At 44.2% G+C, this 10,202-nt stretch overlaps 1 protein-coding gene across 9 annotated transcripts in view; it reads left to right on the plus strand.

The window, feature by feature from the left end:
* tle3b (TLE family member 3, transcriptional corepressor b) overlaps positions 1–9,586 on the plus strand; it is a 30,383-nt gene extending 20,797 nt beyond the window's left edge. For all 9 annotated transcript variants that reach the window (XM_060859761.1, XM_060859762.1, XM_060859763.1 and 6 more), the window contains 12 exons: positions 1,910–2,026; positions 2,267–2,317; positions 2,553–2,705; positions 3,027–3,162; positions 3,365–3,525; positions 3,767–3,843; positions 4,187–4,436; positions 5,863–6,110; positions 6,382–6,529; positions 6,882–7,032; positions 7,274–7,350; positions 8,536–9,586. In XM_060859761.1, coding sequence (XP_060715744.1) covers positions 1,910–2,026; positions 2,267–2,317; positions 2,553–2,705; positions 3,027–3,162; positions 3,365–3,525; positions 3,767–3,843; positions 4,187–4,436; positions 5,863–6,110; positions 6,382–6,529; positions 6,882–7,032; positions 7,274–7,350; positions 8,536–8,643 — 1,677 coding nt within the window. In that variant the 3' untranslated portion in view covers positions 8,644–9,586. The remainder of the gene's footprint in view (positions 1–1,909; positions 2,027–2,266; positions 2,318–2,552; positions 2,706–3,026; positions 3,163–3,364; positions 3,526–3,766; positions 3,844–4,186; positions 4,437–5,862; positions 6,111–6,381; positions 6,530–6,881; positions 7,033–7,273; positions 7,351–8,535) is intronic.
* The last annotated feature ends 616 nt before the right edge of the window (positions 9,587–10,202 follow it).

Consider the following 10,202-nt stretch of genomic DNA (forward strand, 5'->3'; position numbering starts at 1 on the left):
TCTCTCTCTCTCTCTGTGTCACTCACTCTTTCTGGATGAATAGGGCCTAGTGAGAGCCTGCGCTTGGCATGTGTGCCCTGGCAGTGCCTCTCTCTGGTTTTGGGGAGGACGCCATCCTGCTCAGGCATGCCCACAGCTACTGGCACTCAGTGCCCAGCCAACATGGCTGCCAATTTCTTTCTTTTCGTTTTTCATTCGTTTTATAGTTTTGATTCTTTACTAAGCCTTTCTGTTGTGCCATCTCTCTCTCTCTCTCTCGCTCTCTCTCTGACTCGCAGACTCTTTCATACGCATGCACACACACACACACACACACACACACACACACACAGCCAGTCTCTAAGTACCTCATTCAGTTTCCTCCTCCCTGCACACCCACTTTGTCTTCCTTCCTCCTTTCCTGTCTTTTTCTGTGGTGGAAACCCACCAAGAGCAATAAAGCGAGTGAGTGGTCTTGGCAGAAGACCAAGCAGCCTGGGTAAGATGAACTCTCTCTTTCTCTCTCTCTCTCTTTCTCTCTTTCTCTCTCTCTCTCTCTCCTGCTGTGTCTCTGTTCAGCGCTGCTAAATGTAGAGAGGTTAACTGTTGGCTTGTGTTTGGCTTGGGGGATACAGAAGGAGAGGAAAACAAGCTGTCCTCTGCCTGGTTAACTCTCAGGGAGGGAGGCTGTTGATTTTGGTCAGCTTGTTTACGTTTCGCTCCGTTGCCCCACCTCCCTTCCTCCATCCCATCATGCTGCCGTATCCGTGCTGTCAGGATCACTTCCCTCCTGCTCGGCTGTCCACTTGGCGTGTTGTGACTGGGCGAGGCCGCATGCCTGTAGGGTTGGCGCAGAGCATTTGAAGTGTAGTGCCCCTCGACCCACCCCTGTCTTCAGCCCCGAGTTTGTTCAGCTGTCCTGCCTGCTTTGCTTCAGTGGGTCCGGATGCCTCTGAGCTTCTCTCTGGCTGCCAGTCCAGCGCTGATGTAACACGGCATGGAGCTTAACCCTCTGCTCCAGCAGTGTTTACTTTCCACAAGGGCTGGATTTACACACACACACACACACACACACACGTCTTGGTGGTCACACATTTTCTCTGATAGTTCAGTTACTTCATTTTATTTATGCGAGTTATCATTACACGTTAACTGTAACTAATGCACAGTAGGGTGGGGCAATAGGGTAAAATTATGATGTAATGATTCTTGATTAATAATAAAGAAGACAAAAGAGAAATAATGAAACATGGCGTGAGCTCAAGCACGGTTCACTTTTGACTCTGATGGAGCAGGATGTGGTGATTAGTTTTCTCTAACGGCAGCTCTGATCGTTGTACAGCTGTAGTTCACCTGATTTTTAGCTTTATTTCCCACCGTATTATATCTAGAAACGGTTATAACGCATTATAATATGTGACACTTTTCTCGAAGGGTTTATTGATGTCATCAGTAATCACAGTGTTATCTTATTTCCATGTTTTAATAGAATAGAATAGAACGGGGCATAGAAGCCTTTATTATCACCACATATACATTACAGCACAGTGGAATTCTTTTCTTCACATACCCCAACTGAGGAGGTTAGGGTCAGAGTGCAGGGGCAGCTATGATACTGCACCCCTGGAGCAGGGAGGGTTGAGGGCCTTACTCAAGGGCCCAGCAGTGGCAGCTTGGCCGTGCTGGGCCTTGAACCCCGATCCTCCGATCAACAACCCAGAGCCTTAACCAGTTGAGCCACCACTGCCCAGGTTGCCCAGGTTGCGTACTTGTATTTTTTATTTTTTTTCTTCTCCCCAAACCAAAATATCATCAGAATACAAAGTGTAGCTCTAATGCAGGAAACTATGACTGTTCACTGTAATAACATTTGTATTTAAGTCATTACTACTGAACATTCTGATCGGTTTCTGCGTCCTTGTCCCTGCAGAATAACTCCGTGTCTCCTTCAGACAGCCTGAGGGCCAGCGAGAAACACAGGGCTTCGTCTGACTACAGCTTGGATCCAAAGAAACGCAAAATGGAGCCGAAGGACAACTTAAGATATGTACGTGTGTCGCTTTTAATAACACGTTTTGGGAATTAGACAAAAACTCTTTGTGGTTCCTTAAACTCTGTAAAAAATAAATAAAATGATGAAGAGCACCAACATCCAGTGTATTTACTTTCACTTTAATCACTCAGTCACTATAATTTCTTTTTTCCACCCAGATACTTTGCGCTTTTGCATGAATTTGTTTCCTAGATTAAATTTTTGTGTAATAAAGGTTTGTGATTTCTGCTGTAGGACAGCGACGGTGACAAAAGCGACGACCTGGTGGTTGACGTGTCCAATGAGGTAGCTTTTTGCATCAGTATAAAGCCCTGCTTTCTTTGAAGCATGTTTTATTTTCCTACATCACCACCTCCATGAATGTTCTGTAGTGCAGACAATTAACACCACCAGCTTTAGAAGCTAAGATAAGGAGATAAGGAGGTGAAAGAGCTGGACAGAGTAAATGACTAAAGCGCTGCTGAGCTTTCTTTACTGAACACGATCAGTTAAATTGCCATGTCGGTCAACCTCTCTGCAGGACCCGCCCACTCCGAGGGGCAGCCCCTCTCACTCGCCCCCAGAGAACGGCTTGGACAAAGCGCACGTGCTGAAGAAAGACGCCCCAAACAGTCCAGCCTCTGTGGCTTCATCTGGGAGCACGCCATCTTCCAAAGCCAAGGATCACCCTCATGTAAGAGCTGAGCACTGACCCCATCCACAATCCTCCACCTCGGTGTTATTGAGGTGACATCACAGACATAACAGCCTCACTGGTCCTATGCATATAAACCAGTCGAGTAAATAGATTAAAAGAGAAGTGCAAAGATAAAGCAGCTTTTCCTATTTCCTCTTCCTGTTCGGATGGTGCAGGAGCTTCCGTTTAATCCAGATTGTAATAAGCTGTCAGGATTTGATTGGATTAGAAAGAGAGCTTCCTGATCGTCTCTGGATTTGCTCTTTTGCACTTTTTAGCTTAGCTGCTTTTGTAATTCTTGTTTCCCGACTTGTTTAGAATGATAAATCCTCGACGCCAGGCCTGAAGTCCAACACTCCAACTCCACGCAATGACGCACCCACCCCAGGAACCAGCAGCACCCCAGGACTCAGACCCATCCCAGGGCCTAAACCCCTTGGCATGGAAGTGTTGGGTAAGCACACACACACACACACCCATATTCAGATATACACACACACACATATTGTGACACTATGATAATTTTTGAAACAAATTGTTATACAGAGCCTGTGATCAATGTGCTATATGCTTCACTTAAACTTTGTTATGCAAAGTCGCCTCATTATACTGTGGCATCTGTGGCAAACCAAATGACCATTAAAATGTGTGTGCAGCTCCTGCACTGCGGACTCCTCTGTCCTACGCTGCTCCGTTCGCAATGATGGGTCATCACCCAGAGATGAACGGCTCTCTCTCCAGCACCGGTGTCTACGGTCTCATCTCCCCTCAGATGAGCGCAGCGGCCACAGCGGCGGCTTACGGCCGACCACCCATGGTGAGATCCCTCTCCTATCAGCACCTGTCTTTCCCAGGCACATAATCTCCCTTTAAATATCACCTTTGCATGCGTGCTGCTCGACTTGATCCTTTGAACTGGGTGTGACAGGCTTAAGGCAGAAAAGTGGCTGCGTGTTTTCACAAGCATTTCTACAGCGAAGAGAAGACGGAAGAGTGCAGATACTAGCTGTGGCATGCTGTTTTGTGTTATTCAGTTGTGCACATGTTTGTTTTTACAGGCTGGATTTGATCCACATCCTCACATGCGGGCTCCAGGTCTCCCAGCCAGCCTGACGTCGATCTCTGGAGGAAAACCGTGAGTGCTTAGTCTGTTAATGTTTTGTTGTGGATATGTAAATAGGTGTTTCAGGGTGACTTGCAGAGGTTGTCCTAGACCATGCGCTACCTGCAGACATTCAAAGACGGAGCCTAGAGGGTTGTATAGCATTTGCTTGTAATAGCTAACACTAGCTTTATAGCTGCAAAGCAAAATTTAAGGAGCTAGTATTGGACACTAGATTGGGGATTAAATGGGAAAAGTATACAACTTGTTTTGTACTGAACTATTCCTATGTTCCTAAGACTGAACACAAGCTACATGCAAACTTTTTTTTTTATTTTTTTTTTTTCAATTACTTTTTTTTTCTTCCCCCAAACAGAGCGTACTCATTTCACGTCAGTGCAGACGGTCAGATGCAGCCCGTCCCTTTTCCTCCAGATGCGCTGATCGGCCCGGGCATCCCACGCCACGCACGCCAGATTAACACGCTGAGCCATGGTGAAGTGGTCTGCGCCGTAACCATCAGCAACCCCACACGCCACGTTTACACTGGTGGCAAGGGGTGTGTCAAGATCTGGGACATCAGCCAACCTGGCAGCAAGAGCCCTGTGTCACAACTGGACTGCCTGGTAAAGACCTGGGGCTTTGGCTTCAGCTACATGTCACTATATGAGATGATCTAAGATATAAAAGTCATGTAATGTCCAAAGCATTATGTTGCTTGTCCCATCTACATATTTTTTTTTTTTTTTTCTTTTTACCACATTTATGCAAACCTGTGGGAGAAAGCTGGCCTAACGAGCATAGACACTTTTATATTCCTCATTTGTAAACCATAATCATTGGTTTTGTACCTCTAGGGCTGAACAATCTTAGTATGTTCTTTACCATCATGTTTATTGGCATAGCAGGCTGGGAGATTTAAATAGAGAGCTGTCAAGCAAGCATGCTCAGTCGAATATCAGGCCTGTTTAGCTGATGATGATGATGATAATAAGACCAAAATTAGAATTAATTAAGTAATAATAATAATTATAATTTTGGCCATAATAATAAGATTTATTATTATTAATAATAATAATAATAATAATAATAATAATAATAATAACAATAATATTATTATTGTTATTATTATTATTTTATTAATAATAGTACTAATAATATTAATAATTAGTTTAATATTAGTTGCTGTACTCAACCTTGGGATTTAATCATGCTGTACACTTTGCTAGCACAGGAAGCGACGGCTTTATCTATAGACATGAAACAAATGGCTGTCGATAATCTTTTAAATGTTAAACATTGTAAAATTGATCCTGGGGAAAATCTTCCAAAAATGAATATTGCATTATGGTTCATGGAGTTTAATTGACTATTATTTTTCAGTGGACAAAGTATTCTGGCATGTAAAAGTGTTTCTCCGTAGAGAAGAGAATTGGAGGGGATGAAAGCCACTGAACAGCTCATCACATCCACGCTGTCCTATCATAAAGTGATTTAATTTGTCTGAAAGCTCCCGGCTATCGATCTGCCCCGCGACTGATCTAGGCTTCTGTTGTTAATCTGAAAATGTGCTGCATCCTCTCTAGAAGTCTAACTCGAAACCTTTTATAAGATACCCCCACCACACACACACACACACACACACACACACGAGCACACACCACCACCACCCACCTCCACTTACATGCATTGCACTCAGCTGCAAGCTCTTATCTGCCTTTTCTCCTTCTCCAATAACCTTCATAATCACCACACTGAATGGAAAAGGCTGGGGAGAGAAAGGCTGCCCGCTCGCACGCTCAAAACTGTGGCATTTTGTTTTCGCCTCCTCAAAAGCAGCGATTATTACAGGGAGTCGAGAAGGAGACGCTTTACAAAAGACTGGGCGGGGAAAATTACATTAGATTACATGGTGCTCTCAGAATATTCAAGAAGAAATTTCCTTAGGGTACTTGAACAATTGTTCTTTTGTAAACTACCATTTTTTGACTTGCATTGTTCTCTCTCTCTCTCTCTGTCTCTCTCTCTCTCTGTCTGTCTTGCCGTCTTTAGAACAGAGATAATTACATTCGCTCGTGTAAGCTGCTCCCAGACGGCCGCACACTGATCGTGGGTGGCGAGGCCAGCACTCTGACCATTTGGGACTTGGCCTCTCAGACACCACGCATCAAGGCAGAACTGACCTCATCAGCTCCGGCCTGCTACGCTCTGGCCATCAGCCCTGATGCCAAGGTCTGCTTCTCCTGCTGCAGCGACGGAAACATCGCCGTGTGGGACTTACACAACCAGACCCTTGTCAGGTGAGCACAGCTGTGTGTGTGTGTGCCTTTTTGTCTGTGCATGCGTGCCAGTCTGTGCGTGCGTGCCAGTCTGTGCGTGCGTATCTGTCTGTGCGTGCGTATCTGTCTCTGTCTGTGCATGCGTGCCTGTCTGTGCATGCGTGCCTGTCTGTGCATGCGTGCCTGTCTGCGTGTGTGTGTGTGTGTGTGTGTGTGTGTGTGTGTCCAGCTCACCTGAATACACAGTATAATAATAATTGGTAATAATTTTGTTTTGCTGCTGGTTCTGCAGGCAGTTCCAGGGTCACACAGATGGTGCAAGCTGTATAGACATCTCTCACGACGGCACCAAGCTGTGGACGGGTGGTCTGGACAACACCGTCCGCTCCTGGGACCTGAGAGAGGGACGACAGCTCCAGCAGCACGACTTCACCTCACAGGTAAGACGCATAAACCCCTTCATACGTGTGTAACCATGACGTAATATGACGTGACTGACTACTGGGAGCAAACCACGCTTCCTTCATCATCTTACTCGCAAAGCCAGACTTCTACTCTTCACTAGAGAGGCATTTCAGCACATCCAGGACATTATTTTTCCTTCATAAAGTACAATAGTAGCTTATCTGACCTATCAGAGATGTGTCTCATCTCTCAGGAGCTCCTCGTTTAGACGCCGTAATCTATTTGCATCGTTTAAGATAATTCTGTAGCTTAAAACATGGTGCTCTGATCGTGATCGTGTGCCCTGCAGTGTGTGTGTGTGTGAGAATAACCACCTTTCTTTTTCAGATCTTCTCTCTGGGCTACTGTCCGACCGGTGAGTGGTTGGCTGTAGGAATGGAAAGCAGCAACGTGGAGGTTCTCCACCACACCAAACCAGACAAATACCAGCTACACCTGCATGAGAGCTGCGTGCTCTCTCTCAAATTCGCCTACTGCGGTAAGTCATCTCATTGTGGCCCTTTTTACTTAAAGCATTTCTTCAGTTTTTTTTTTTTTGCATGCACAAAGCTGCTCTGGTCGGCTTTTCCCACACAAAACAGAAGCGGTTGCTTTGAATGAAAATGCCTCCATCACCTTGCTTCTGTCCTTGGCCATCTGAGTGTTTCCTTTCAGAGCAGCGAGAGTGTATGCGTGTGTTCTCCCTCCCCGCACTAACTCTTGATGTTTCCGCTCTGAAGGTAAATGGTTTGTGAGCACAGGGAAGGACAATCTGCTGAATGCCTGGAGGACGCCGTACGGCGCCAGCATTTTCCAGGTACGTGACTCAATAACCGACTCGCTCTTATTCGCATTACAGTGCGGCCCCGACGGGACCGAGATTGATGTGTTTTTTAGCAGAAGCCATGCAGGCAGCGATGGTAATTTCAAAGCTTTTAACTCCCTGACTGGGAAGAGTGTACACGGTGACGAAGCGGGAGGTTGAAGAATTTTCTTAGCCATTGTGAGCTTTTGAAACGCTTCCGTTTTCAGTAATGACGAGAACAGAAGCTTCTATATCGAGAAACAAAAAGAGGAAGAGTTTTTGGTATCGTTATTGTTCATAGTATCAGCGCTGTTCCACGCTCAAGCTTCATTGGTCTAGTGATTAACAGCAGCCTTGACAGTATCGACAGACAAATCACAGATTTATATAAATGCTCTCTCTTATGTATGTTATTGTTTCTATAGCAACAATACATTTATAGCATATGATTACACTTCATTGCGTTAAATCAGTTTAATGTAAACAGATTCAAAATGGGCTTTTGGATAAAGCGTCCAGCGTCGGCGGTTTGTAACGCTATCGGTTCTGAGAATTTAGTGCAAGTTTAGTGCTAGGAAGTTCACTAGCTGTTCACCTTCTGGTGCGTAAAGTGTTTTAAAATATGCGCAGTTTTGTAAACATAAATAAAACGGAGTTAGACTGAGATACATATCAGGTTTCATATTTCGTAGAAATATGAAAAAGTAACTCAAGTTGATCTACTGAATAAGTTACTGAAGAGGAATCCAGCAGACCAGCACGAGACAACGATATGGCGCAACCAATACACCTTGATACTGTTACATGATTGGCTGTTAGCCTGTCACTCCCTACGTTGCTAAGTTACCAGAGAGTGAGTGCCTTTGTTAATGCAACCAAACTTGCTTCGCAACCTCTGTTTTCTTCTGACGAAGAATAAAAAATCTCGAACGTTTTATCAAACACATTTTTTATTGATATCGATCGCGTGTCTATCGCGATACATATCGTTATCGTTTTATCGCCCAGCCGTACATTATTATATTCATTTTCTCTAACAGTAAGCCCTGGCGTGCTCTATACACTCTTAACACTCCAACGTAATGAACGTGAGCTGAAATAAAATCTGGCTAAGGCAGCGTCGGTGGACGCTGATTTTTTTTTTTTTTTTTTTAATCATGGGGTTGGTGACGTTTTATTCTCCATTTCTTTTAACAGTCAAAGGAGTCCTCATCTGTCCTGAGCTGCGACATCTCTGCTGACGACAAATACATCGTGACGGGATCCGGTGACAAGAAGGCCACGGTCTATGAAGTCATTTACTAGATTTAGGAGCGATCGACTAAATCCAAGGACCTGCGACGAGAGCTTTTTTTTCAGGCTCATTAACAGTGGAATCCGACTGATCCCTTACCTTTCCTCCAAAGTCCATCAAGATTGGAAACCATTCTGGTTCTATTTTCACCTGGGAATTAATATGTATGGTTTGTTTTTTTTTGTTGTTGTTTTGTGATACCGGACTGGTTGGCTACAGGACCTTTTGGAGCGACCGCTCAACTAATCTGAGGAGCGCTCACTAAAGGATGGCACTAAAGCAGTACATATTGTCTTGCCTTTTTCCCTTCGCTCTGGTCATGAGATTCTCCAGGTGTGTGCGCCTATTCCTTCAGTCATCAGTCCTTTATTTTCCTGCTTTGTTTTGACGAAAAGCAACCGATCTGTGATGCAACATGAAGCAGCGCTTCATTTTTAGCCTCCCGCTCCCTGGACGACTTGTGAAAAGTGTATATATGGAGTAATAAAAACATTTTATAAATATATATGATTATATGTACATATATATATTTCCTTGTCCTGGTATACTTGTGATGGGTTTCTTTGTCCTCATGTCCTCGATGCTTGATAAAATCGTAGATTAGGACCTACTTTTTTTTTTTTAAAAGGTGGATTTTTTTTTTTTTTTTTTTTGTTTGTTCTGTTTCTTTTTTGTGAGCGGACTTTCTGGGTCACCAATTAATGACCCACTTCTGGGTGGATGCGGTGTTGAACAAGGACCTTTTTAAAAAGCTTAGCCGATTTGGGTTTGGACGTTAACGTGATGCCGCCTCAGCAGCCACGGATGATACGTTTTGGACGTTGCGGATGGCAGTTTCATGGACAATGCCAAGTAGCGTTAGACTCTGCCAAGTTCTGGAGAGCACCCAGAGGAACGTGGGGAGATGTTTGTAAATTAAAACCAATATTAAACTTGGACAGTTAACTAACTGTACTGATTGTCTGTTCCTTTGTCCTCAAGTGATGTCTCGTTGATTTATTTTTTTTTGGAAAAGGCTGGAGGGGTGGGTGGGTGGTGGGTGTGGCTTGGGCAGGTAATTTGCTTTGACGGACATGCGCTTTGCTTGTTAGTCACTCACCTTCTCCAACAGTTGAAAACGGGTTCATTTGTTATTTCACACACAATGAAGAACAAGCTGCGGCTGCTCCGATCGAGCGGGTTCCTTTGTGAAGAGCGCAGGATCATGAGTGTTTTCACAACCTGCTCTTGACCGTGATGATGGGCTGAAGCATGCTGCTTTGTGTGGGAGTGTGTTTAACGGATAGGGGAACTTCTGTAATGTGATCCAAGCCATTCAGATTGGTGTGTATTTGCACTACTGTGGAAGCAGCAATGGGTTGTCATGTGTTTTTTTGTTTTTGTTTTTGTTTTTGTTTTGTTGTTTTTTTTTTTTTCCTTTATTTTTATTGGCCTTTACTTCACACCAAACTGTGTAGCAATCTTTGTCAACACTGTTATAAATTCAATAAAATCTAAAAAGAATAATAAAAATCCTCTCGACACTCATCATGAACAATGTACAGACGAACTATTAAGCATATTTCTCTCC

Source organism: Tachysurus vachellii, chromosome 23, assembly GCF_030014155.1.
Source record: "Tachysurus vachellii isolate PV-2020 chromosome 23, HZAU_Pvac_v1, whole genome shotgun sequence".
In the NCBI taxonomy this organism is placed as follows: domain Eukaryota; kingdom Metazoa; phylum Chordata; class Actinopteri; order Siluriformes; family Bagridae; genus Tachysurus; species Tachysurus vachellii.